We start from the raw sequence: 27,946 nt of genomic DNA on the forward strand, positions 1-27,946 counted from the left end.
ACAGCAAGAGATGATGGAAACACACGGGAACATATTCTCATCCTGGCTAAGATACCATCAATTATCACATTTTCTATCACACCATAAAAACAAAACTGAATTTCTTAGAACCCTTACTCCTTTTGAAACTCTATGTACAGGGATTACTCCACCTAAACGTTTGATCTCAAAAATATATAAACTGTTACTCACCCCCCCCCTGACACACAGTTACCGATATACACCAGAACATGGAACAGAGACCTCAACAACTCAATAGAGGAAGAGGAATGGCTTAAGTCGTTTAGAATGATTAAGCGATCCTCAGTTTCAGCCACTGTCCAGGAAATACAACTAAAGTTGTCTACCAGATGGTACTATACACCCGCCAGACTTCATCGGTTCTACCCAGCGGCCTCCGCCTTATGCTGGAGGGGATGCGGCGAGACGGGCACACTCATACACATATGGTGGGCATGTCCCAAACTGACAAATTACTGGGCGACTGTTATTGGGGAAATGACAAACAAGCTCAACACACACATCCCAGTTACACCCGAGACAATACTATTCCTTTACCTTCCCGACACTCTAAGTAGGCACGAACGGGCCCTTCTCCTGATCATGCTCACAGGAGCAAAGAAGATCATACCCAAACATTGGAAAACGGAAAGGGTACCCACTCTTGCTGACTGGCGCTCTGCTGTAGATGAGCTTCTCGCTCTAGAAAGACTACACTATTACAAAAGCAACCAATTAGACCAGCATGATATGATGCTGACTACCTGGAACCCCACCCCTTAGCAATGCATATAACACGCGAACCTCATAAGCAGACCTAACACCCATATAAATGCGGCTATTTCCCTGCTAAAAGATGCATTGAGGTGTGTTTGTTTTTTTTGTTTTTTTGTTTTTTTTGTTTTGTTTTTTTTTCCCCACACACACATTTATCCCCCCCCCCCCTCTCTTACTCTCTTCTGACCACCTTCTCTTCTTCCCATGAACAAACTACCTCTCCCCTCTTTTCCCGGTGTAAGCAAGATGTATTTACTTGAATTCTATGTTTTACAAATAAATATTGAGGTTTGAACAGTTATTTGTTAAAAAATATGTTGAAAAATCAAGCTTTTTATAATAGAGATCACTGAATTAGTGCCCAGACGACTCACTCAATATGAACCCAGGGGCAACCCTGGGTCCCAAGGATCTTCAGAGGGTTATACCTTCACATCAAGCTCAAGATATGGACATTAGCACCTAAAACAAAGAAGGACTTTACCATTTTACCACATGGGTACTAACCTCCCTTAAAATGCATGTAATGTATGTTGCTCTATTTTGACCTGTATGTTTGAATCCGCAATAAAGCTTGTTGAAAAAAAAAAAAACACACACCAGTTCTGGGTTTGCTTTTCTCAAGAAGCATTGCCTGATGTGAATGATGCCTCGCACAAAAGAGCTCTCAGAAGACCTACAATTAAGAATTGTTGACTTGCATAAAGCTGGAAAGGGTTATAAAAGTATCTCCAAAAGCCTTGCTGTTCATCAGTCCACGGTAAGACAAATTGTCTATAAATGGAGAAAGTTCAGCATTGCTGCTACTCTTCCTAGAAGTGGCCGTCATGTAAAGATGACTGCAAGAGCACAGTGCAGACTGCTCAATGAGGTGAAGAAGAATCCTAGAGTGTCAGCTAAAGACTTACAAAAGTCACTGGCAAATGCTAACATCCCTGTTAGCAAATCTACAATACGTAAAACACTAAACAAGAATGGATTTCATGGGAGGATACCACAGAGGAAGCCACTGCTGTCCAAACAAAACATTGCTGCACGTTTACAGTTTGCACAAGAGCACCTGGATGTTCCACAGCAGTACTGGCAAAATATTCTGTGGACAGATGAAACCAAAGTTGAGTTGTTTGGAAGAAACACACAACACTATGTGTGGCAAAAAGAGGCACAGCACACCAACATCAAAACCTCATCACAACTGTGAAGTATGGTGGTGGGGGCATCATGGTTTGGGGCTGCTTTGCTGCGTCAGGGCCTGGACGGATTGCTATCATCGAAGGAAAAATGAATTCCCAAGTTTATCAAGACATTTTACAGGAGAACTTAAGGCCATCTGTCTACCAGCTGAAGCTCAACAGAAGATGGGTGTTGCAACAGGACAATGACCCAAAGCATAGAAGTAAATCAACAACAGAATGGCTTAAACAGAAGAAAATACGCCTTCTGAAGTGGCCCAGTCAGAGTCCTGACCTCAACCCGATTGAGATACTGTGGCATGACCTTAAGAAAGCGATTCACACCAGACATCCCAAGAATATTGCTGAACTGAAACAGTTCTGTAAAGAGGAATGGTCAAGAATTACTCCTGACCGTTGTGCACGTCTAATCTGCAACTACAGGAAACGTTTGGTTGAAGTTATTGCTGCCAAAGGAGGTTCTACCAGTTATTAAATTAAAGGGTTCACATACTTTTTCCACCTGCACTGTGAATGTTTACATGGTGTGTTCAATAACAACATGGCAACATTTCATTCTTTGTGTGTTATTAGTTTAAGCAGACTGTGATTGTCTATTGTTGTGACTTAGATGATGATCAGATCACATTTTATGACCAATTTGTGCAGAAATCCATATCATTCCAAAGGGTTCACATACTTTTTCTTGCAACTGTATATCTGTATATATATATATATATATATATATATATATATATATATATATATATACACATATATAGATATACATATATGTAATCAAACACACACACATATATATATATATATATATATATATATATATATATATATATATATATATATATATATACAGTATATACACAGTATCTCACAAAAGTGAGTACACCCCTCACATTTTTGTAAATATTTTATTATATCTTTTCATGTGACAACACTGAAGAAATGTCACTTGCTACAATGTAAAGTAGTAAGTGTACAGCCTGTATGACAGTGTAAATTTTGTGTCCCCTCAAAATACCTCAACACACAGCTATTAATGTCTAAACTGTTGGCAACAAAAGTGAGTACACCCCTAAGTGGAAATGTCCAAATTGGGCTAAAAGTGTCAATATTTTGTGTGGCCACCATTATTTTCCAGCACTGCCTTAACCCTCTTGGGCATGAAGTTCACAAGAGCTTCACAGGTTGCCACTGGAGTCCTCTTTTACTCCTCCATGATGACATCACAGAGCTGGTGGCTGTTAGAGACCTTGAGCACCCCCACCTTCCATTTGAGGATGCCCCACAGAGGCTCAATAGGGTTTAGGCCTGGAGACATGCTTGGCCAGTCCATCACCTTTACCCTCAGCTTCTTTAGCAAGGCAGTTGTCGTCTTGGAGGTGTGTTTGGGGTCGTTATCATGTTGGAATACTACCCTGCGGCCCAGTCTCCGATGGGAGGAGATCATGCTCTGATTCAGTATGTCACAGTACATGTTGGCTCAATGAACTGTAGCTACCCAGTGCCAGCAGCACTCATGCAGGCCCAGACCATGACACTCCCACCACCATGGTTGACTGTAGGCAAGACACACTTGTCTTTGTACACCTCAGCTGGTTGCCGCCACACACGCTTGACACCATCTGAACCAAATAAGTTTATCTTGGTCTCATCGGACCACAGTACATGGTTCCAGTAATCAATGTACTTAGTCTGCTTCTCTTCAGCAAACTGTTTGCGGGCTTTCTTGTGCATCATCTTTAGAAGAGGCTTCCTTCTTGGACGACAATCATGCAGATCAATTTGATGCAGTGTGCAGCGTAGGGTCTAAACACTGACAGGCTGACCCCCCCACCCCTTCAACCTCTGCAGCAACGCTGACAGCACTCATACGTCTTTTTCCCAAATACAACCTCTGGATATGACGCTGAGCATGTGCACTCAACTTCTTTGGTCGACTATGGCGAGGCCTGTTCTCAGTGGAACCTGTCCTGTAAAACCGCTTTATGGTCTTGCCCACCGTGCTGCAGCTCAGTTTCAGTGTCTTGGCAATCTTCTTATAGCCTAGGCCATCTTTATGTAGAGCAACAATTCTTTTTTTCAGATCCTCAGAGAGTTCTTTGCCATGAGGTTGAACTTCCAGTGACCAGTATGATAGAGTGTGAGAGCGATAACACCAAATTTAACACACCTGCTCCCTATTCACACCTGAGACCTTGTAACACTAATGAGTCACATGACACCGGGGAGGGAAAATGGCTAATTGGGCCCAATTTGGACAGTTCCACTTAGGGATGTACTCACTTTTGTTGCGGTTTAGACATTAATGGCTGTGTGTTGAGTTATTTTGAGGGGACAGCAAATGTATACTGTTATACAGGCTGTACACTCACTACTTTACATTGTAGCAAAGTGTCATTTCTTCAGTGTTGTCACATGAAAAGATATAATAAAATATTTACAGAAAAATAAGGGGTGTACTCACTTTTGTGAGATATTAGTTAGTGCTGGATAGGAAATGCTGATTTACTCTTTTTAGGATTTAATTTGTAAGGAATCCAGTTCACCTTTTCCAGTTCTCCTCATCACCTGTTCTCTTCTTGCCTGTATTTAAGACATCACCTGACTGCAAACAGGTGCTTAGTTATTGCACTTGTAGCAGCTACCTGCAACCCTGCATACCTACGCCAAGTTTTGCATTACAAATCTTTTGTAATCTCTCCAAGGATCCTCTACTTGATTTCCATCTCTGTGGATTATTTGATGAACTGTTTCATTTACTTTTACAAACTTTAACGTATCTATTCTGGGACTCTTTTCAAGTGACCTGCTGTCTTAACTACTTGCCTGCAGCGGACTACAAGGCCTCTCTTCAACACCCAGCTTACCATTTCAAGAGACTCTCCTTCCAAGGATTTCATAACCAGGTCTGTTCTGCAAAAGTTTTCTAACACCTACGCTAAGTTTGTACTGCCTGTTACTTTGCAGATTTTCTGTTTCACTTGCGGCGTCTGCCGCTGTCACTCAAGAGTTCCGCTCCTCCCACCATCCTGAACACAGCTGTATAGCGGTCTCAACGCACAGCTCCCTGTCTCATCTGTTCACTCCCTGTGCTGCATAAAGAGCTAAAAGGATATATTACTAACCTAATTCTCTGCAGTGGCTTCTCAGTTGTGATTCATGAACGTCTCTCACCGCAGCAACGTTTCAGTCTCACCTTTCCTAAAAGTACAGACTGCCTATTCTATTGAACTAACCTGGAAGTGTGTTATATAAAGAATTGTCTTTATTGTCTCTTCTGTGATCTGGAACTTCCTAAGCCAAAGCTATAAATGAGGTCTATGATCCTGTTTCTCTCTCCTAAGTTGAATTAGCTTTTGGAGATATTATTACAACTAACAGCAATTTAATTTAAATTAATCTTTCACCTTTTATCCATACAGTCTATGCAAATTAATAGCCTGTTCCACAAGGTGATACAACCCACTCATTAGTAAGTTTGCAGTTGTGGTCTTTATTCTTTCTCACAAGACAATATATACACAGACCTCACAGAATAACTAAGCCACTATGGATCCAGCAGACTTGCCTAACATAGTTTATAATCTATCTCATAGAGTGGATGAACTCACTCAAGGAATGAGGGAGTTAAAGGCTGAAAACGATAGTCTAAAGAAAGCTATGATGGACATATCATCTCCTAAGTCACACCCTACTGATTCAACACTTGAACCACATATCTCCTCTCCAGATCCCTTTAATGGGGATAGAGCATTTTATCGTCAGTACAGAAATGCTTGCCTTTTAACGTTTAATCTAAAACCTCTCACCTATCCAAATGACAGAGTGAAGGTTCTGACTATGATTTCCTACTTACGCGGGGAACCCCGCGTTTGGGCTGATACCCTCTTCGAGACTAATAGTCCGATTCTCTCTTCACTGCAATCATTTCTGGCTGTTATGGATGAGCTGTACTCTGATTCAAATGTTCAGCTCACAGCTGAGACCAAGCTTAGGAAACTAAAACAAGGCAACCGGCCTGTTGAATGTTACATAACAGACTTTAAACAGTATGCTACCGACAGCCAATGGAACACCATAGCATTGAAAAATCAATTTCGCCTAGGCCTGTCTGACCAAGTGAAAGATGAACTTGCTCGCACTGAGCTCCCAGAGTCTTTGGAAGGCCTCATTAGACTTTCAATGCAGATTGATCGGCGGCTGAGAGAAAGAAAGTCTGAACGCCATTACGGTGATACCACTCATAGAAGACCTGTTATGCCGATAGGTGTCTTCAGAGGGCCCCTTTCTTCAGAAGAGAGATTCAGAAGAAAGTCTAGAGGCTTATGTATGTACTGCGGCTCTCCTTCTCACTCAATCCGTGAGTGCACCTCTCTGCACAAGAATAAAAACAGTAAGTCTCATTCTTCTCTGACTTCCTTCATTGTGCATGATCAGCCAGCTCATTGTATTTTACCTCTCTCATTGCAGTGGGACAACAGGCATATGAAGACAGAGGCAATAATTGACACCGGAGCTCAAGGCAATTATATTGATGCTTCCCTTGTAATGAGTAATAAAATACCTCTAAGCAGAAAATTGTCTCCTGTCTCTATTAAAGTAGTTGATGGTTCTGAAATCTCATCTGGTCCTATCACCCACCACACTATTCCCATTCTTGTAACTACTGTTGGTTTACACCAAGAATACATCACCTTTGATGTTATTACTTCACCTCTGTTTCCCATAGTCTTAGGAATACGCTGGCTCCAGTTACATGAACCTGATATCACGTGGAACTCCTTACAACTGGATTTTAACTCATCCTATTGTAAGCAGACCTGTTACCAACACCATTCCTTACTTCACCTGTCAGAAACCACACAAATCCCAAATACTTATTTGAAGTTTTCTGATGTATTCAGTAAAAAAGAAGCGGAAACTCTTCCGCCTCATCGCTCCTATGACTGCCCCATCTATCTAAAACCTGGCACCTCACCACCGTTTGGTCATCTTTACCCATTGTCACAACCAGAATTGGATCACCTTAAGTCCTATCTGGATGACAACCTAAAAAAGGGTTTTATCTTCAGCTGCATCTGGTTTTTTCTTCGTTAGAAATAAGGATAACTCTCTATGCCCTATTATCTACTTCAGAGAATTAAACAAAATAACCATCTGTATTACTTCTAAAAAAGAAAGGAGCAAACCTTACGGTCACCTCTTACCTATTGAAATACCCAACAGACCTTGGCTTCATATAGGTATGGACTTTCTAGTGGAACTACCATTAAGTTCTGGTTTTAATACCATTCTAGTTGTCACAGACATTCTGACTAAAATGGCGATTTTCATTCCATTTCACAAATTACCAACCTCCAGTGAAACAGCTGAACTGTTTCTGAGTTCTGTTGTCAGGTACCACGGTCTTCCAACTATTATAACAACTGACAGGGGTACTCAGTTTACCTCTAAATTTTGGAAACATCTTTCTCAACATCTGCAAATTGACCATCGTCTAAGTACAGCATTTCATCCACAAACTAACGGGCAAACTGAGAAACTGAACCAATGGCTCGAGCAGTATCTCCGCTGTTACTGCTCATATCACCAAACCAATTGGGCACACTATCTATACATGGCTGAGTTTGCTTATAACAATTCGAACAACAGTTCCACTAACGTGTCACCATTTTTTGCAAATTATGCTTTTCACCCCAATTTCAGGATACTGGATAGTCAGCCAGCTAACTCTCCAAACGTTGATGACCTTTTGCAAACCATAGCCGAGAATTTCCATTTCCTAAAACGGAATATCCAAAACGCTCAAGCCTCGCAGAAAAAGTACTATGACTTACTCAGAAGACCTGCTCCCACTTATGTGGTTGGAGACAGGGTTTGGCTCTCCACCAAAAACATTAAAATACCAGTTCCATGTAAGAAACTTTCGGGTTTATACATTGGTCCATTCCTTGTTACCCGAGTTGTTAACCAGAATGCAGTTACATTGGAACTTCCCTCCACCATACCTATCCATCCAATTTCATGTGTCGTTGTTGAAACCGGCCACTGATTCGACTCCTACCTGCAGTATCCTGCCTCCTGCAGCCTCACCGTTGGACTCTGATTCTTTTGAAATCCAGGATCTTCTTGATTCTAGAATCTGCAATGGGCAATTACAATATCTTGTTCGCTGGAAAGGTTTCTCCCCAGATGATGACACCTGGGAACCTTATACTCACATTGATGCTCCTCGTCTTCTTTCCCGATTTCATAGACGCTACCCTCAACGTCCGAAGCATCAAGCCGAGGATCAGCTTCCTTGATGGGGGGCGTATGTAAGGAATCCAGTTCACCTTTTCCAGTTCTCCTCATCACCTGTTCTCTTCTTGCCTGTATTTAAGACATCACCTGACTGCAAACAGGTGCTTAGTTATTGCACTTGTAGCAGCTACCTGCAACCCTGCATACCTACGCTACTGTGTTTTCCTCCAAGCCAAGTTTTGCATTACAAATCTTTTATAATCTCTCCAAGGATCCTCTACTTGATTTCCATCTCTGTGGATTATTTGATGAACTGTTTCATTTACTTTTACAAACTTTAACGTATCTATTCTGGGACTCTTTTCAAGTGACCTGCTGTCTTAACTACTTGCCTGCAGCGGATTACAAGGCCTCTCTTCAACACCCAGCTTACCATTTCAAGAGACTTTCCTTCCAAGGATTTCATAACCAGGTCTGTTCTGCAAAAGTTTTCTAACACCTACGCTAAGTTTGTACTGCCTGTTACTTCGCAGATTTTCTGTTTCACTTGCGGCGTCTGCCGCTGTCACTCAAGAGTTCCGCTCCTCCCACCATCCTGAACACAGCTCCGCTGTATAGCGGTCTCAACGCACAGCTCCCTGTCTCATCTGTTCACTCCCTGTGCTGCATAAAGAGCTAAAAGGATATATTACTAACCTAATTATCTGCAGTGGCTTCTCAGTTGTGATTCATGAACGTCTCTCACCGCAGCAACGTTTCAGTCTCACCTTTCCTAAAAGTACAGACTGCCTATTCTATTGAACTAACCTGGAAGTGTGTTATATAAAGAATTTATTGTCTCATCTGTTATCTGGAACTTCCTAAGCCAAAGCTATAAATGAGGTCTATGATCCTGATTCTCTCTCCTAAGTTGAATTTGCTTTTGGAGATATTATTACAACTAACAGCAATTTAATTTAAATTAATCTTTCACCTTTTATCCATACAGTCTATGCAAATTAATAGCCTGTTCCACAAGGTGATACAACCCACTCATTAGTAAGTCTGCAGTTGTGGTCTTTATTCTTTCTCACAAGGCAATATATACACAGACCTCACATAATTTCTCTTTTTCTCCTGCACCAATGATCTGTTAACTTTTTAAATTCAGATCCTTGTTACTAGCCCTTCTATTGGTAATACTGGAAGTTGCTGACAACACCCCTTTACAATATATATATATATATATATATATATATATATATATATATATATATATATATGTATAGATAAATATATTTTTACCAAAAAATCTTCAGAAAGATATAGAATGGTCTATTTAACTATACATAGAACATATTCTTCTATGTGAAGAACATTGGAATGTGAAATATGGCGCTCTTCTTTTAAACACGATCAGGTTAGAGCACGAGTATAGGTGTATGTTTTTTCCATTAAAGTCTATTGGGAGAAGTTACCACGGTCGTGATATCTGAAGTCCAACTCTTTGCCTTTTCTTTTAAATTGTAATACATGCGCTACCCGACGCGCGCCAAAAGTTAACTTCTAGCAAAGTTAACGCTGAAGCGTGAGCACTAAATAGCACATCACTTGTAATCTAGCCCTAAATAAATAAATTGATAGAATGATGTATTCAGAGCAAATATTAGCTTGAGAATAATGTACACATGTATTTTTTAAAACAAATTTAGTTTTTTTAAAATTTAAAAAATAAAGGTAACATGCTAATGTCTATAAAGCAGTGCGCGTCGCCATATTGTAATTTAGGTTTCTTTTTCTGCTAAGGGCAATTAGGGACAGTTATAATTATCTTACTAGAGTTTGCAACCAATAAATGTGTAAATTACAGATGTGTCTGCACTTCCACTTTTAAGAGGAATTTGGAAAGCCCACAATATTCAGAATTAAATTACAAGAAAAGGAAACAAAATAAATAATGAAAGGCTATTTCAAAGTTTTACTACATACAATTATACATTGTATAGTAATATCTCAAAGTGTTTAATGTCCCTTTAGGGGAACCAATACAAATTAACATAGACAACTTTACCTCCACCACACTGCCCTGGCCGCTGGCAGCGGGTCCTGGTTTGGAGTCCTAACAAAAAAATAGTTGAGATGTAAATAGTTTGGTCCCCCTCCATCCAGGTCTGCCATGATATATATATTACTAGGTTATGTGAGACTATAGAAAGAGAACACTATGAATCGTGAAAAACTGTCATGTTATTAAAGAACATTTCACATACTTAAAGGGACAGTAAAGTCATAATTAGACATTCATGATTTAGGCAGAGCATACAATTTTATGCTCCAATTTACTTATATTAATTAATTTGCTTCCTTCTCGTGTCATTCTTTGCTGGAAGGGGTATCTAGGAAAGCTCAGGAGCAGCAAAGAACCTAGGTTCTAGCCGCTGAATAGTGGCTGTATATATAGCTATATACCGATTGTCATTGGCTCACCCATGTGTACAGTTAGAAACCAATAGTGCATTGCTGCTCCTTCAACAAATGATACCAAGAGAATGAAGCAAATTTGATAATAGAAGTAAACTGGAAAGTTGTTTAAAATTGTGTGTTCTACCTAAATCATGAAATATTAAATGTGGGTTTCATGTCCCTTTAGTGTGGTGTATATTCAGGCGTTTTATATTTGCTATAATGTGGTATAGATCCTAATACGACCCAAATTATACCATAGTTCACCTTCTGTTGGGATCCTCCAGCATAATTTCTGATTAATCAATTACTAGAGAAAGGCCCAGTACAGCAAATTCTGGTTCCAATGTAACCTTGTAAGATAGGGTGTTGCTGATGAAATACATTGAGGCTCCCCCTTTAATCTCACGGAACAGTGCAGCAGCAGTGTAAGGATTGAGTGTGTGGTGTCAAGCTTAATTTGATAATGACAGTAGACTATAGCACGTATACACCAAAGGAAACTATGAAATGTGGGGTTTGGTAATACTTGAGTATAGGGATCGAATGCAACTTCATTCATTGTTCACACAAGTTAAAGGGACAGTCTAGACCCAATACTTATTCTTTATTACTTATTGTTACATACCAGACAAGCATCTTGCAATGGATTCCACATATATAAACCTCTAAAAAGTACATGAAACTTTTAAATAATCATTTGTTAGCAGCCGAAAATGGACGCCAAGCTCCGCCCACAGCTTTCTTCTTGTCCAGTTAAAGGGACATAATACTCATATGCTAAATCACTTAAAACTGATGCAGTATAACTGCAAAAAGCTGACAGGAAAATATCACCTGAGCATCTCTATGTAAAAAAGGAAGATATTTTACCTCACAATCTCCTCAGCTCAGCAGAGTAAGTTCTGTGTAAAAAGTTATACTTCACCTGCTCACAGCTGCAGGTAAAAAAAAAATAATGAAGAAATGAACAGCAGCCAATCAGCATCAGCAGTGCTGAGGTCATGAACTCTTTTACTGTGATCTCATGAGATTTGACTTAACGCTCATGAGATTTCATTGTAAACTTCCCTAATCTGAATAGGGAAATAATATGAGAGTGCATGAGGCTCATCCTTTCAGCTGTCCCAGGACAGACATACTAATATGCTGCTTAGAAATCCTTTACAATGGGATGTGGCTACTGAGGAACTTTTGAGGTAAAATATCTTTCTTTTTTACATAGAGATGTTCAGGAGATATTTTCTAGTCAGCTTTTACAGCTATGCTGCTTCACTTTCAAGTGTTTAAACATTTGGGTATTATGGCCCTTTAACTGTTTTCTTGTATAACAGTTTAGCAATGCACATTTAATATTTTTCAGTTAGCTATTTAAAATAGGACATGCGCAAATCAGCACATGTGAGTAGGAAAACTTATTTAGGAGTCAATCGTGATAGCAGTAACTTAACATACCAAAAAATACATTCAATAGGTGGGCGAAGCTTGGCAGCCATTTTCAGCTCCTAACAAACAATGAATATTTAAATGTTTCAAGTACTTCTTACAAGCATATATGTGGGACCAGTAGCAGGATGCTTCTCTGGTATGTAACAATAAGTAATCAAAATGATGTATTGGGTATAGCCTGTCCCTTTAAGGTAAACAATAGAACTGCATGCCCTCATCAATATGTGAGCAAACCAAGTTCGGATTGATTCTTGTAATAGGTGATGCCAATGAGATTGTTTGACACTCCCCTATCATTCACGGAAAAGTTTAGCTTTACTTCTCTCTCTGTCATTTGAGTTTAACGATTTGGTCACGATGTGGTTAAGTCCCTTCCCTAATATGATTAGTTATGTTGTTTAAGGATGGTTTAGTATATACATCTTTTGCTTAATCATTAGCCCAACATATTTAACTATTTGTATAATATTATCTAGGTGGTGACACGGTGTAACAATGTAATGAGATGGTTTAGGATAGTACAATGACAAATATAATCCAGCACCAGAGTAGCAAGGTGTGCGCGCCAACAGGTCACTGCTCACCTGTAACAATAATATAGAGTCCAAAGAATAGGCAGCACCACCTTTGGTTTGCAAAAATTCTCTCTTTTATTTCTTCTTAAAGGGCCATGATACCCAAATGTTGAAACACTTGAAAGTGATGCAGCATAGCTGTAAAATGCGAACTAGAAAATATCACCTGAACATCTCTATGTAAAAAAGAAAGATATTTTACCTCAAAATGTCCTAAGTATTCACACCCCATTGTAATGGACTTTAAGCAGCAAATCAGTATGCCTGTCCCAGGACAGGCAAGGGAGCGTGCTTCATGCACACTAATCTTATTTCCCTATTCAGTTTAAGGAAGTTTACTATGAAATCTCATGAGAGTTAAGTAAAATCTCATGAGATCACAATAAAAGAGTTCATGACCTCAGCACTGCTGATTGGCTGCTGTTCATTTCTTCCTTCTTTTTTTTTACCTGCAGCTGGACAGCAGCTGAAGTATAACTTTTTGCACAGCACTTACTCTGCTGAGCTGAGGAAGTTGTGAGGTAAAATATCTTCCTTTTTTACATAGAGATTCTTAGGTGATATTTTCCTGTCAGCTTTTTACAGTTATGCAGCATCACTTTCAAGTTATTTAGCATATGAGTATTATGTCCCTTTAAGCAGGAGTGTGTACAAAAGAAAAGCAGACTACGTTTCGGGTTACGTACCTTTAGGACATGTCCTAAGGGTATGTAACCTTAAACGTAGTCTGCTTTTCTTTTGTACCCACTCCTGCTTAAAGGGACATAATACTCATATGCTAAATCACTTGAAACTGATGCAGTATAACTGTAAAAAGCTGACAGGAAAATATCACCTGAGCATCTCTATGTAAAAAAGGAAGACATTTTACCTCACAATCTCTTCAACTCACTAGAGTAAGTTCTGTGTAAAAAGTTATACTCAGCTGCTTCCAGCTGCAGGTAAACAAATTAAAAAAAATGAAGAAATGAACAGCAGCCAATCAGCATCAGCAGTGCTGAGGTCATGAACTCTTACTGTGATCTCATGAGATTTGACTTAACTCTCATGAGATTTCATAGTAAGCTTCCTTTACCTGATTGGTGAAATAATATGAGAGTGCACGATGCTAGTCCCTTCAGATGTCCCAGGACAAACACACTAAAATGCTGCTTAGAAATCCTTTACAATGGGAGGTGGCTACTGAGGAACTTTTGATGTAAACTATCTTTCTTTTTTACATAGAGATGTTCAGGTGATATTTTCTAGTCAGCTTTTTACAGCTATGCTGCATCACTTTCAAGTGTTTAAACATTTGGGTATTATGGCCCTTTAAGAAGGAATAAAAGAGAATTTTTGCAAACCAAAGGTGGTGCTGCCTATTCTTTGGACTCTATATGGTTTAGGATAGTATCTCTATTTACACATAGTTTAATCCTCCGCCCGTGCGGGCATGCAGTCATTGCATCCTATACAACAGCTTCTATGGGTGTGCCCACTCAAAACCTATGCTTGATTGAAAAGCTCACTACAGTACAAATGTATAGGTACAATCGTTGGAAACAAGGTTAAGTAGTATGTAAAAAGTTCACTGGTAATGTAATCCCCAACATTAGGTCAAATTTGGCACAAATGCGGAGGTAGGGTTGTTCCAGCCACATCGAGTCCATCAATAAAACACAAGGTTTGATTGTTGTAAATTGTAAGTGTAACATCTAACTGAATAAAACTATTATTATGAAGAATATGTAAACACATTTGGGACACTTATCATCACACAAAAGCTGCACTATCAGAGATAAAACACATACAAAAACATCCACAGGCAGTCAGCACCCACATGCACATACAAAGCACCCAATACATCCACAATCACACAAAACAGGCACCCACAGGTATAATTAAGATGTGTTGCTTCTCTGTTATTGGCTCACATTCACAGCAAGGCAGTGAGAGGCAGGGCAGGCTGGCCTTGCATCATGCACAAATAATAATGCTTATGGTCGGATGGGGCTAATGCAACCAGTCCTGGCTCACAACTGGCCCTGGCCCACCATGCAAATGCCCTGTATGCCCTATGGAAAGTCCGGACCTGGGTTAAGCAGGGCTGTCTGTAAAGAAGAAGGGGTGAGAAAGAATATAAGGAGGTGGTTGCATGTAAATGGGGGGGAATGAAAAGGTGCTAGGGTCTTATGTAAGAGAGAGTGGGGTTAAATGGTACAAAGGGTGATGTCACTAGTGATCCGATTGATGGTTTCAAGGGAGGAGTGGGGAAAGATTAAATTAGGAATTTTCTTGCCTAAAAAGTTTAATAAAAAACGCTGGCTTTGTTTTGCCTATAGGAGCAAGATTTATTAAAGCGATATGAGAATTCTCCTCTCTATTCTCCTCTGCGCACCTTTGGAGAAGGGCATCTGTGCGCCCAAATTTATTTTAAATTTTTTTAGTATTTTTCGCACTTTTCCAAATGCGAGCTCAGGCAAATTAATGATAAATTCCTCCTGTCTAATAACTATATGCGACTTATTTATCATCGGAAATAAGCTTAACGGGACATTCCAGACAAAATTAGAAATCACATAGATGTATTTCAGTTTTGAATAGAAGCATTTTTGTAACATACATGCATTAGCAAAAATGCTTCTAACAAAAGCTATGTGTTTCAAATGTGTATTTAAGTATGCACTGTGCTAAAGCATTTTAAACACAACACTTGCTCAGAGAGCCTAAGGTTCTTGTACCATCTGATAATGACTCAATTTGTTAATTGCTGACATGACAGACGACCCACTGGTGCTCTGAGCAGCTGCAGTATATAAAATGCTGGTGCACTGAGAATATCTAGTTATGCTTCACATGCACATGCAGAGAATAATGTTAACACTAAAACAGCAATAACTTTTACTGAACATAGATATTGACAGCAGATAAGAGCCATAGGCCCAGCAAGTCTGCCCGACCTTACCTAACAGTATAAACTTATCTAGTTCGTAGGATAGCCTTATGCTTGTCCCATGCATTTTTAAAGTCCCCCACAGTGTTTGTTGCTACTACCTCTTGAGGAAGTTTATTCCATAAATCAATCACTCTTTCTGTAAAGAAGTGCTTCCTCAAATTACTCCTGAATCTACTACCCTTTAGCTTGAGCTCATGACCCCTTGTTCTTGAATTTTCCATTTTATGTAAAATACCCACAGCCTCAGTTTTACTAAACCCTTTAATGTACTTGAAAGTTGCTATCATATCACCTCTTTCCCTTCTCTCCTCTAAGCTATACATATTTAGGTCATTGAGCCTATCCTGGTAAGTTTTATTTTTTAGACCATGTACCATTTTGGTAGCCCTCCTTTGCACAGATTCAATTTTGTTAATATCCTTCTGAAGATATGGCCTCCAGAACTGCACACAATACTCAAGATGAGGCCTAACTAATGATCTATAAAGTGGCATAAGAACCTTACTATTTCTGCTGCAAATACCTCTACCAATACATCCAAGCATTCTGCTAGCCTTACTCGCTGCATTACTACATTGTTTACTAAGTTTTAAATCATCTGAAATAATAATTCCCAAGTCCTGTCCCTCATCTGTAACAGTCAGTAAAGTGTCATTGAGTCTGTAATTAACATTTGGATTTTTCTTCCCTAGATGCATTATTTTAAACTTTGCTGTGTTAAACTTTAGATCCCAGTAGTTTGTCCAATCCTCCAATTGTTGTATATCACTTCTCATTTTGTCTACCCCCCCTGGAACATCCACTCTGTTGCAAATTTTTTGTATCATCTGCAAAGAGACATACTTTCCCCTGTAGCCCTTTGCTGATATCACAGATAAATATGTTAAACAAAACAGGCCCCAGAACTGACCCCTGAGGAACACCACTAGTAACAGCCCCCTCTGCTGAATGAACTCCATTTACTAAGACACTTTGTTTTCTGTCCTTAAAGGGACATTCCAGCCAAAATTGGAAACCACATGGGTTCATTTTGGTATTGAACAGAAGTAATTTTGTAATATGCATGTATTAGCAAAAATGCTTCTAATTAAAGCTATAGCTGTTTCAAAAGTGTATTTAAGTATGCACCGTGCACCAGCGTTTTAAACACAGCATTTGTTGAGAGAGCCTAAGGTGCTTGTACCATCTGATAATGACTCAATTTGTTAATTGCTGACATGATACAAGCCCCAGTGATGATCTGAGCAGCTGCATTATTTAAAATGTGGGTGCACTGAGAATATCTAGCTATGCTTCACATGCACGTGCAGAGAAAAATACTAACTCTAAAACAGTGATAACTTTTACTAGAAGCATTTTTGCTAATGCATATATATTGCAAATATGTTTCTATCCAAAGATGTAATTCAACTACGTGCATTTAAATTTTGACTGGAATGTCCCTTTAAGCCAGCATTCCACCCAGTTCACAAATACTAGAAACATTTTTGCCAATACATGTATATTGCAAATATGTTTCTATTCAAATATGTAATTGATCTATGTGGATTTCAATTTTGACTGGAATGTCCCTTTAATCACTAGTTATGTTGTGTAAATCTCGTTATATAATATAAATACAGGATGTAATTTACTTTTTGGCGTTTATTTCTAGCTTATTTTTGCTCCCTTTTATAGAACATATGTTTCTGGCTTTTGTCAATTGTGCATAAAGTATAATAATAAAATATATATGACAGTATTTGTGGATATTATGTTCACTTTATACTAGGTTTTATAATAGGGCAATTGTATATATTTTAAAGTGTTTTAGATGTGTTTTTCATTCATATCACTGATCTAACTAGGATCTAGAAAACGTAACACTTTTTTATAGTAAAGACTCCACCCTTTTTCAGATTTAAAATGAACAATGTTATTATTCCAAATAGCTCAGAAAGGAAATTAATAGTAACTTTTAAATTAATTAATACGTGTTTACCGTCCTAGTGACAGGGTAGCATTGCCAGTTTTCAGACTATGGGGCAATTCTCTAATACCCGAACAAATTACCTGCGACTCACAGTGATTTTACACAAGCACACAGGTAAACCCAAGGGTCTTGTCTCCCAGTCCCTGCTTCAAAAGCCATACCTATCTTTCTCGAAGGGCATTACAATATGGCGACTAAACAGCAAGTACAGTATGTTAACAAAGCAAAATAACCTGAAAGTTACAAATACAATAACTATTGTTTCAGAGCGTCTTACGCCAAACTGTTGATTTTATCTCCCTAACAGGACCTGTTGGCAAAGCGAATGAGGGAAACGTGCGCGCTCACGATACTTGGAATAAAACATTACATAGCTGCACAGTGCACATGGACTGACTCCCAGATCATATGACCAGAGCAATCCTGTCTGACTGTTGTCTCGGTTGGAGGTACAACCATGGCATGTGGGGGCTGCTGCAGGGAGGTGTACAGCTGTATATTTGAATATAACACCCCGCGTATAGTGCTTATCAAGAGCAGAAAGGTTGGACTTATGAACAGAGTGATCCAGCTGGGAATCCTGGCATATGTCATTGGGTAGGAAACTGTAATGTGCGGCGAAGAATTAACAAGTCAGTGCAAAAAAGCCGTATGGTGTGAATGTGTACGCGCAATTTGCAGAGAAACGGAGCTAGGCTAGCCAGTATTTGATTGTTTGTCACCAGGTTTCTGAGTTCCAAGGTCCATATGTCCTTAATTTGTAACTTAAAAGGTTTAATATGTGTCGCTAAAATATGTTCATTGTAGTACTATTCACCTTTTATAAAGTATTTTTTTAAAGTTTAGAAAATGTAAAAGGGATGGGTATGAGTAATCTACAATAATTGTTGCATGCATATAACGGGTTAAATGTTGGCAACCAGTATTTACTTTGCACATTGCTTCTGAGAGAGCTTTATGACAAAATAAAACTCAGTGTAAATATACTCCGTGTTTAATTGTATTTTGTCAGGTGGGTGTTTGTCTGGGAGAAAGGCTACCAGGAGTTTGACACCGTGGTTAGCTCAGTGGCGTCCAAGGTGAAAGGAGTTGCAGTGACCAACACTTCAGAATTTGGAAGCAGAATCTGGGATGTGGCAGATTACATTATACCGGCTCAGGTGGGTGAACCTGGCATCTAATGGGGAATTTAATAATTGTATATATAGCTAAAGTATCACTGTTGTATTGTTTAATATATTTCTATCATGTTGTGGCGGGTACTGGTGTAGTTTAAAAGAGGATTTTTAAAAGTTATAATTAAAGGGATATTAAAGTGTATATGAAAAAGCATATAAATCTGTAGGTTTGTATAATATATATATATATATATATATATATATATATATATATATATATATATATATATATATATATCATAATTTACACACACATATATGTCCAATAAGCAGCTGTCACTTTTTTTTACATAAAACAAACCAGTGACTTTTCGGGGATCTCATCCATTCATTAGACTAAGTGAGATCCCCAAAATGTCACTGGTTTGGTTTGTTTTGTGCAAAATATAGCACTTGGAATATCCAGCTGTTTATTGCACTTATGTTTACGACTTTGCTTGCAGCCTGGTAGCTAAAAGACAAGGTGAGAGTGTGCTCCATTTGGATTTTACACGTAGCATGTTTATGCACAATTCAATATATTCTACAGCTCTGTTGATGGGCAGTGACACAGTCAATACTCTTACACTTTCTTCGTCTCTGTTATCCAATCTCACCCCAACCCCATTATATGTTTGTTTATGTGCCCACATATGTAATAGCTAGATATGGGTATAAATTAACAGTATGTTAAGCATTGGAACACATGTTTAAAAAATGATCATATCTTTTCTCAATACAGGAAGAGAATGCCTTCTTTGTAATGACCAATCTAATTGTCACACTTAACCAAACACAAGATCACTGCCCTGAAGTAAGTTAAATGACAAATGTGTGTATGTATATGGCTATATTTTGCATGTGTGATCAGAATAGAGGCACAAAGCAGAAACTGAAATACATTAAGAGATTTATTATGGCTTGAATTTCATCCATAGTTGGATGGTGTTGGTCTCAGTGGTAATGAAAGCAATATTATATAGAAATAGTGATGTATACATGAAATATTCTCCCAGTTGTTAATGTCTTGGGCAATAAAGAAAGGTGAGTCAGAATTTCCTATGATGTTTTATTGCTGCCAAAAATAAAATAGTAGCACATATAGATGGCTGCTTAAAGTGATGGTAAATCCAAGTGTTTAAAAAAAAATCTCTTTGGATTCACCCATGTTGACAAAGGAATTTCATCTGAAAGGACAGATGGTTGTTGACTTACACAGAATAGTTGAGTATAACAAAGCATACATAAACAGTTGAAAATGCCAGTAAGCACAGTCAAGACAATTTGTAAAAGAAAGAAGATGATGGAGATAAGGGAGGCAAAGAGGAATTGCTAAGATCACACTTTCAGAACTGTACAGCCTAGACAATCATGGGTTTATTAACCCTTTGAGTGCTAAGCACTTTCCCACCTGGGTGCTAAGCAGATTAAAGTTTTGTTTATATATATATATATATATATATATATATATATATATATATATATATATAATTTTCAGATCCCCAAGACTTACACCGTTGGAAAGGTTAGGCGATTACCTTTCCATTTGTGGGTCTTGGAGGTCTGTAGGTGCTTAGATGCCTGAGATACAGGCTTCTAAGCAGCATGCTCTCTTTCCCTATACTTGTAATTGTCCTTTTTTAAATAAAGTTGGAGCGGTGATGTCATCATGTCATTGCGTGTGATGTCACCATGCAAAACGTGAAGCCCCAGCGATGCTTGTCACTATACAGGCCCGATCGCCGGGGTAGGAGCGTGTGGCAGCCCCCAGATCTCCATCAAGGTGGGAGAGTGCTAGCGACGGCTCAGACGTCGATAGCACTGAAAGGGTTAAAGGGACAGTCTAGTCAAAACTAAACTTTCATAATTCAGATAGGGCATGTAATTTTAAATAACTTTTCAATTTACTTTATCATCAAATTTGCTTTTTTTTCTATTGGTATTGTTTTTGAAAAGCTAAACCTAGGTGGGCTCAAACTGATTTCTAAACCGTTGAAAACCGCCTCTTACCTCATAGCATTTTTAAAGTTTATCACAGTTAGACAGAGCTAGTTGATATGTCATATAGATAACATTGTGCTCACTCACATGGAGTTTTTTTATAAGTCTGCACTGATTGTCTAAACTGCATGTCTGCCAAAAGCACTGAGATAAGGGGCAGTCTGCAGAGGCTTTGATACAAGGTAATAGGTGTATTAATTTAACTGTGTTGGCTATGCAAAACTGGTGAATGGGCAATAAAGGGATTATCTATCTTTTTAAACAAATTGATCTGTTAGATGCCACCTCTATGTCAAAACACAGTTTTTAAAGGATTCCATGAAAGAAGTCTTTACTGAGCTCAAACCACAAATTGCTGCACATGAACCTTGCCAAGCCTCACTGGAACTAAATTGAAGTTATCCCATATTCACCTTTGGCAATTCTAGTTACAAAAGTAGACCGCAAACAAGGAAAAGCATCTGATGCCTTCTGTAAAATAAACTGGTGGGTCATAATAATAATATAAAAAATAATAATAATAATCCTGACAATAACAATAGGGTGTCCAGCAACTACCTTGCTTGGCCACCTAATAATTGAAGTACATTGGTAACTTCTTTTTTTTTTTTTTATTGTATTCTCTATCTGAATCATGAAAGAACATTTTAGGCTTCATGTTCCTTTTTAAGATTGATGGAATGTTGAATTTATTTTTCAATATTTTAGCCAAACATACATCAAATCAACGCAGAAATTGCTGGACACCAAAAACGTTTTTAAATGTTCATCTTAATCACTAGAATTGAGTCCAATGAAAGTCTGTGGTCTGAATAGAAGAGGGCAGTAAATAAGCACAAACCTTAGACTATAAAAGTTCTTCAAATGTGCTGCATGGAGGAGTGGTCTAAGGTCCTTTGAAATGTTAAAGGACCTTAGACTACTAAGGCAATTTCAAATCTCACAGGGATAGGCTGTCATCTACTCTACAAAAGGCTTGAAAATGGGTGCCAGTACTTTTAAAAACCTATGTTTTGTGTTTGAGAAATTGGGTTAAAATTAAAGCCCAATAATGACCCCAGAATTAGGCCTAGATTTGGAGTTTGGCGGTAGATGGGCTGTTAACGCTACGCAGGCTTTTTTCTGGCCGCACCATAAAATTAACTCTGGTATCGAGAGTCCCAAAAAATGCTGCGTTAGGCTCCAAAAAAGGAGCGTAGAGCATTTTTACCGCAAATGCAACTCTCGATACCAGAGTTGCTTACGGACGCGGCCAGCCTCAAAAACGTGCTCGTGCACGATTCTCCCATAGGAAACATTGGGGCAGTTTGAGCTGAAAAAAAACCTAACACCTGCAAAAAAGCAGCGTTCAGCTCCTAACGCAGCCCCATTGTTTCCTATGGGGAAACACTTCCTACGTCTGCACCTAACACTCTAACATGTACCCCGAGTTTAAACACCCCTAACCTTACACTTATTAACCCCTAATCTGCCGCCCCCGCTATCGCTGACCCCTGCATATTATTATTAACCCCTAATCTGCCGCTCCGTACACCGCCGCAACCTACGTTATCCCTATGTACCCCTAATCTGCTGCCCCTAACACCGCCGACCCCTATATTATATTTATTAACCCCTAACCTGCCCCCCACAACGTCGCCGCCAGCTACTTACAATAATTAACCCCTAATCTGCCGACCCCAAAGCGCCGCCACCTACGTTATCCTTATGTACCCCTAATCTGCTGCCCCTAACACCGCCGACCCCTATATTATATTTATTAACCCCTAATCTGCCCCCCTCAACGTCGCCGACACCTGCCTACACTTATTAACCCCTAATCTGCCGAGCGGACCTGAGCGCTACTATAATAAAGTTACTAACCCTATCATAAATAGTATTAACCCCTAATCTGCCCTCCCTAACATCGCCGACACCTAACTTCAATTATTAACCCCTAATCTGACGACCGGAGCTCATCGCTACTATAATAAATGGATTAACCCCTAAAGCTAAGTCTAACCCTAACACTAACACCCCCCTAACTTAAATATAATTTACATCTAACGAAATTAATTAACTCTTATTAAATAAATTATTCCTATTTAAAGCTAAATACTTACCTGTAAAATAAATCCTAATATAGCTACAATATAAATTATAATTACATTGTAGCTATTTTAGGATTAATATTTATTTTACAGGCAACTTTGTAATTATTTTAACCATGTACAATAGCTATTAAATAGTTAAGAACTATTTAATAGTTACCTAGTTAAAATAATAACAAAATTACCTGTAAAATAAGTCCTAACCTAAGTTATAATTAAACCTAACACTACCCTATCAATAAATTAATTAAATAAAATACCTACAATTACCTACAATAAAACCTAACACTACACTATCAATAAATAAATTAAATACAATTTCTACAAATAACTACAATTACATAAACTAACTAAAGTACAAAAAATAAAAAAGAACTGTTACAAAAAATAAAAAAATATTTACAAACATAAGAAAAATATTACAACAATTTTAAACTAATTACACCTACTCTAAGCCCCCTAATAAAATAACAAAGACCCCCAAAATAAAAAATACCCTACCCTATTCTAAATTAATAAATTTAAAAGCTCTTTTACCTTACCAGCCCTGAACAGGGCCCTTTGCGGGGCATGCCCCAAGAAAATCAGCTCTTTTGCCTGTAAAAAAAAACATACAATACCCCCCCCCAACATTACAACCCACCACCCACATACCCCTAATCTAACCCACACCCCCCTTAAATAAACCTAACACTAAGCCCCTGAAGATCTTCCTACCTTGTCTTCACCTCACCGGGTATCACCGATCGGTCCTGGCTCCGATATCTTCATCCAACCCAAGCGGGGGCTAGACATCCACTGAAGAAGTCCAGAAGAGGGTCCAAAGTCTTCCTCCTATCCGGCAAGAAGAGGACATCCGGACCGGCAAACATCTTCATCCAAGCGGCATCTTCGATCTTCTTCCACCGGTGCGGAGCGGGTCCATGTTGAAGCATCCGACGCGGATCCATCCTCTTCTTCCGGCGTCTCCCGACGAATGACGGTTCCTTTAAGGGACGTCATCCAAGATGGCGTCCCTCGAATTCCGATTGGCTGATAGGATTCTATCAGCCAATCGGAATTAAGGTAGGAATATTCTGATTGGCTGATGGAAATCTATTGGCACCTGATTCTCCAGGTAACATAACACAGGAAAGAACTGCAGATGTGTTTTTGAGAAAAAGACTGTTAGTGGGTGACTCTATTTTGAGGAATGTGTATTTAGGTGAAAGTAAAGGAGAAACAAGGGAGCTTAGATGTCTTCCAGGAGCTACTGCTCACAGGGATAAGAATCGTATTTTGAGAATTGTTAAGGCAGCAGGAAAGGGAAGTGAGTTAGATGTGATTGTACATTTAGGAACAAATGATCTGGCTAGTAATCATGTTGCTGCTGTTCAGAAACAGTTTTGTGACCTAGGTAATCATTTAGAGACTGTGGCATCAACTCTATCATTTTCTGCTATTTTACCTGTGTATGACCACAAAGCAGGAAAGATGGAGCGGATAACAACATTTAATTCTTGGTTAGATAAGTGGTGCAGGGAACGAGGATTTGGTTTTATTGGCCATTATAGCTCTGTTTGGAAAGATACTAGGTTATTTAGGAGAGATGGCTTGCATTTGGATGCTAAAGGAACAGAGTATCTGGGAGAGGAGTTCAAATACTTTATTAGAAATCATTTAAACTAATAAAGGGGGGTAGCATTAATATATCCACCTGCCCCCCACAGCATGCCAAAACTGTTAGTCCAAGTAACAATTCTAGAAATTCTAGTAGAAAAATTCTTCGTGCCATGAGCACAAATGCTCGCAGCTTAGGAAATAAATTACCTGAACTCATTTCAATAATGACTAGGGACAACTTGGATTTAGTAGCTATAACAGAAACATGGTACAATGATTTGCATGACTGGGACATAGTCATACCTGGATACAGGTTATTTAAAAAGAACAGAGTAGGAAAGAAAGGTGGAGGAGTTGCTTTGTATGTAAATGAAAATATAAAGGTTACTGAAATTGTAGGAACAAATGATGAGGTGGAAAGAATTTGGGTGACTTTGGAAATTGGAGATAAAAATGTTTTTAGAATAGGGGTTGTATATAGGCCTCCATTGCAGGATGAAAAACTGGACAATCTGTTATTAGATGAAATAACCAAAATGACCATGAAGGGTAAGGTTATAGTACTGGGGGACTTTAATTTGCCAGATATAGACTGGAAGATTCCTTCTGCTAGATCGGCTAGAAGCAGGTATATTCTTGAATCTCTGCTAGGGGAATCACTTGAACAATTAGTCAAGGAACCAACTCGTAAGGAAGCTATATTAGATCTAATACTTGCAAACAGTGATACAGTTTCAGATGTGTCTGTAGGTGAGAACTTAGGATCCAGTGATCATCAATCTGTTTGGTTTAGTATTCATGTTCAGGAACTGTCCACCCAGACTAAAACAAAAGTTTTAGACTTTAGGACGGCAGATTTTTCATTAATGGGAGAATACCTAAAAAACTATTTAAAGGGGAAAACTCTTATTACAGGGGTTCAAGAACAGTGGGAATTTGTGAAAGGTGCCATTTTAGATGCAACCGCACACTGTATTAGACATGTCTGTAAAAGTAAAAGAAAGCGGAAACCAATTTGGTTTTCCAAAGAAGTAGCACATGCTGTAAAGACAAAAAAGATAGCTTATAAAAATTACAGACACACACAAGCAGATGATGATATGAAAATATGGAGACTCCAACAAAAAAAGACTAAGCAGTTAATTAGGAAGGTTAAAGCTCATGCAGAAGAGAAGATAGCACAGTCAGTAAAACATGGGGACAAAACATTCTTTAGATATATCAGTGAAAGAAGAAAAAATAAGGTAGGAATAGTAAAATTGAAATCAGTTGATGGTAGAATAATAGAAGGAGATAAGCAGATTGCAGACTGTCTCAATGATTACTTCTGTTCTGTTTTCACTAAAGATTGTGAAGATACAATGTCTACATTAAGGGATGCTACGCAAAATAGAAACAAGCTTAACAGTAATCTTTTTACAGAGGATGAGGTTTTGTTAGCATTATCAAAAATAAATGTTACAAAGGCAGTGGGTCCTGATAATATTCATCCAAGGGTTTTAAAAGAACTTCGATCAGTGCTAACTGTCCCATTAACTGATCTGTTTAATCAGTCACTATTAACAGGAGCTGTCCCAGATGATTGGAGAATAGCAAATGTAATACCCCTTCATAAAAAGGGCAGTAGAGAAGAATCTGGCAACTACAGGCCAGTTAGTTTAACTTCAGTAGTAGGGAAATTAATGGAAAGCCTCTTAAAAGAAAGAATTATGACTTACATAAAGACAAACAATTTAGAGGACCAAAATCAGCATGGTTTTACTTCAGGGAGATCATGTCAGACTAATCTAATTGACTTCTTTGATTATGTAACAAAAGTATTAGACAAGGGAGGAGCAGTTGATGTAGCATATCTAGATTTCAGCAAAGCATTTGACACCGTCCCACACAATAAACTTATTCACAAACTATATCTCCTTGGTCTAGATTCAAAAATTGTGAAATGGGTGGAATGCTGGCTTAAGGACAGAAAACAAAGTGTCTTAGTAAATGGAGTTCATTCAGCAGAGGGGGCTGTTACTAGTGGTGTTCCTCAGGGGTCAGTTCTGGGGCCCGTTTTGTTTAACATATTTATCTGCGATATCAGCAAAGGGCTACAGGGGAAAGTATGTCTCTTTGCAGATGATACAAAAATTTGCAACAGAGTGGATGTTCCAGGGGGGGTAGACAAAATGAGAAGTGATATACAACAATTGGAGGATTGGACAAACGACTGGGATCTAAAGTTTAACACAGCAAAGTGTAAAATAATGCATTTAGGGAAGAAAAATCCAAATGTTAATTACAGACTCAATGACACTTTACTGACTGTTACAGACGAGGAACAGGACTTGGGAATTATTATTTCAGATGATTTAAAACTTAGTAAACAATGTAGTAATGCAGCGAGTAAGGCTAGCAGAATGCTTGGATGTATTGGTAGAGGTATTTGCAGCAGAAATAGTAAGGTTCTTATGCCACTTTATAGATCATTAGTTAGGCCTCATCTTGAGTATTGTGTGCAGTTCTGGAGGCCATATCTTCAGAAGGATATTAACAAACTTGAATCTGTGCAAAGGAGGGCTACCAAAATGGTACATGGTCTAAAAAATAAAACTTACCAGGATAGGCTCAATGACCTAAATATGTATAGCTTAGAGGAGAGAAGGGAAAGAGGTGATATGATAGCAACTTTCAAGTACATTAAAGAGTTTAGTAAAACTGAGGCTGTGGGTATTTTACATAAAATGGAAAATTCAAGAACAAGGGGTCATGAGCACAAGCTAAAGGGTAGTAGATTCAGGAGTAATTTGAGGAAGCACTTCTTTACAGAAAGAGTGATTGATTTATGGAATAAACTTCCTCAAGAGGTAGTAGCAACAAACACTGTGGGGGACTTTAAAAATGCATGGGACAAGCATAGGGCTATCCTACGAACTAGATAAGTTTATACTGTTAGGTAAGGTCGGGCAGACTTGCTGGGCCTATGGCTCTTATCTGCCGTCAATATCTATGTTTCTATGAATCAGCCAATCAGAATCAAGTTCAATCCGATTGGCTGATCCAATCAGATTGAGCTCGCATTCTATTGGCTGTTCCGATCAGCCAATAGAATGCGAGCTCAATCTGATTGGCTGATTGGATCAGCCAATCGGATTGAACTTGATTCTGATTGGCTGATTCCATCAGCCAATCAGAATATTCCTACCTTAATTCCGATTGGCTGATAGAATCCTATCAGCCAATCGGAATTCGAGGGACGCCATCTTGGATGACGTCCCTTAAAGGAACCATCATTCGTCGGGAGACGCCGGAAGAAGAGGATGGATCCGCGTCGGATGCTTCAACATGGACCCGCTCCGCACCGGTGGAAGAAGATCGAAGATGCCGCTTGGATGAAGATGTTTGCCGGTCCGGATGTCCTCTTCTTGCCGGATAGGAGGAAGACTTTGGACCCTCTTCTGGACTTCTTCAGTGGATGTCTAGCCCCCGCTTGGGTTGGATGAAGATATCGGAGCCAGGACCGATCGG

General features: G+C 38.8%; 1 protein-coding gene across 1 annotated transcript in view; it reads left to right on the forward strand.

The window, feature by feature from the left end:
• Nucleotides 1-18,007: 18,007 nt before the first annotated feature.
• P2RX4 (purinergic receptor P2X 4) overlaps nucleotides 18,008-27,946 on the forward strand; it is a 49,917-nt gene continuing 39,978 nt past the window's right edge. The window contains exons 1-3 of the mRNA XM_053701735.1: nucleotides 18,008-18,183; nucleotides 18,599-18,746; nucleotides 19,486-19,557. Of these exons, the coding sequence (XP_053557710.1) occupies nucleotides 18,044-18,183; nucleotides 18,599-18,746; nucleotides 19,486-19,557 (360 nt within the window). The 5' untranslated portion in view covers nucleotides 18,008-18,043. The remainder of the gene's footprint in view (nucleotides 18,184-18,598; nucleotides 18,747-19,485; nucleotides 19,558-27,946) is intronic.

Source organism: Bombina bombina, chromosome 2, assembly GCF_027579735.1.
Source record: "Bombina bombina isolate aBomBom1 chromosome 2, aBomBom1.pri, whole genome shotgun sequence".
NCBI lineage: Eukaryota > Metazoa > Chordata > Amphibia > Anura > Bombinatoridae > Bombina > Bombina bombina.